Source organism: Mastomys coucha, unplaced genomic scaffold (assembly GCF_008632895.1).
Source record: "Mastomys coucha isolate ucsf_1 unplaced genomic scaffold, UCSF_Mcou_1 pScaffold23, whole genome shotgun sequence".
Lineage (NCBI taxonomy): Eukaryota > Metazoa > Chordata > Mammalia > Rodentia > Muridae > Mastomys > Mastomys coucha.
The window spans coordinates 15,324,843-15,326,502 of record NW_022196906.1 but is presented as its reverse complement, the minus strand read 5'-3'; the positions used below and the strand labels follow the sequence as shown (position 1 = coordinate 15,326,502).

The 1,660-nt window shown below is 51.9% G+C and overlaps 1 protein-coding gene across 1 annotated transcript in view; it reads right to left on the bottom strand.

Annotated features, from left to right (window-relative positions):
• Pde4a (phosphodiesterase 4A) overlaps positions 1-1,660 on the bottom strand; it is a 30,348-nt gene that overhangs the window by 17,047 nt on the left and 11,641 nt on the right. Inside the window, exons 6-7 of the mRNA XM_031344297.1 lie at positions 1,643-1,655; positions 1,415-1,527 (exon numbers count right to left, since the gene is read on the bottom strand). Coding sequence (XP_031200157.1) covers positions 1,415-1,527; positions 1,643-1,655 — 126 coding nt within the window. The remainder of the gene's footprint in view (positions 1-1,414; positions 1,528-1,642; positions 1,656-1,660) is intronic.

Here is a 1,660-nt window from a genome sequence, read left to right as displayed (position 1 = left end):
CTCTCACACACACACACACACACACACACACACACACACACACACACACACTTAAACAGTTTAACCCGTCCTGAGGGACATAACTGTCCCTGACTCCTTTTCTCAGACAAGCCTCCACCCACATGGATGTATGCATTCCCTTAGGAAGACCGCCTCCACCTGCACACTCATTTCCTGACAGACACCGCCCACAAGGGCCGCAGGCTCCCAGAAGCAACTCATATGGCCTTACTTACTGAATGGTGCCCCCTGGAGTTGGGCAGCTGACACTCCACAAAGCCAGGCAGGGAAGCCCTGAGCCCCCCCTTTACATGCCTAGAACTTGCATAAAACCAGACATACTCAGATTCCAATCCAGACCAAAGTCATGCCCTCAGACATATCCCTCTGGCATGGCATGGACACCCACAGCACACTTGTGCATGGGTGCACCCACATGACTACTGATGTACAAGCACACACGGTTCTGATGGCCCACACCTGCACACAACTGCTCAGAATGATTTCAAATATACTTGCAAATGAGCAGACAAAAAAGCCAACCACCAGGGCTGGAGAGATGGCTCAGTGGTTAAGAGAACTGGCTGCTCTTCCAGAGGACCAGGGTTCAATTCCCAGCACCCACATGCAGCTCACAACTATCTGTAACTCCTGTTGTAGGGGATCTGACACCCTCACACAGACATACATACAGTCAAATCACTAATGTATATAAAATAAAAATAAATAAATAGTTTTTAAAAAGCCCACAGCCATATAGGTTGGAAGCCAGGGATATGTACTCAAAGAGATCACATAAGCACACAACTTCCATTAGCGACAGTCACCTGTAGAAAATATGTACAACGAAACCTCCCTCCCATCCTGCACTTCCCCCAACACTAGGCTCCCCTCAGCTCTGAGGTGCAAGCTACTTTTGTCAGACCTTGGCCCCATCCACCACCTAAAACCAGTAACTAGCTTTGTACCCAGTCCCTGCTCTAGGGCTGGCATCTACTCTACTTCCCAACTCAGGAACTGGTTCTGCCACACAGGACCCAGCTACATCTCTATCGCCATTCACAGGCCATGTCTGATAAACACAGGTCCTATCATGGAATTGGGGTCACCCATAAATCCTGAACACCCCAGCCACCCTGCCTAGAGGTCTGCTCACCCTCACCAGAGAATTAACCCCACTCAGCACGCCACCCATCATTCTGAAGCAGTCAGACTGTTCATTGGCCCAGGATTCACCTTGGGGACTGGCTCCACTCACCCTAAACATTCATTCTGTCCACTGGTCCTACCCACCCCAGTCACCCCTGCCCACCAGCTCTCTTCTTCAAGGGTGCATACTATCTAGCCCTATCCACCAAAGGATTCACTCACTCAGCCCTCCATGCAGAATTAACAGCTCCTCAGCCCTGCTCACCTTGTGTGAAGCCATCTCGCTGACAGAGCGGTAGGTCTGCATGGTTTCCAGCTGCTCCAGGCACCAATCCAGCTCTTCCAGGGTCTCCCGGGCCAGCTGCTGGCATGTCTCCTCTGAGAAAAGGGTGGCCAGGGAAGTGACCTAGAGGGTCCCCAGACAATCCCCCACCCCAGTGATGAGGGTCCAACCAGGGTAAGGGGCCCCTCCCCAACCTCTAGGCTTAGCTACCTGACAGTGTGGCCTTGC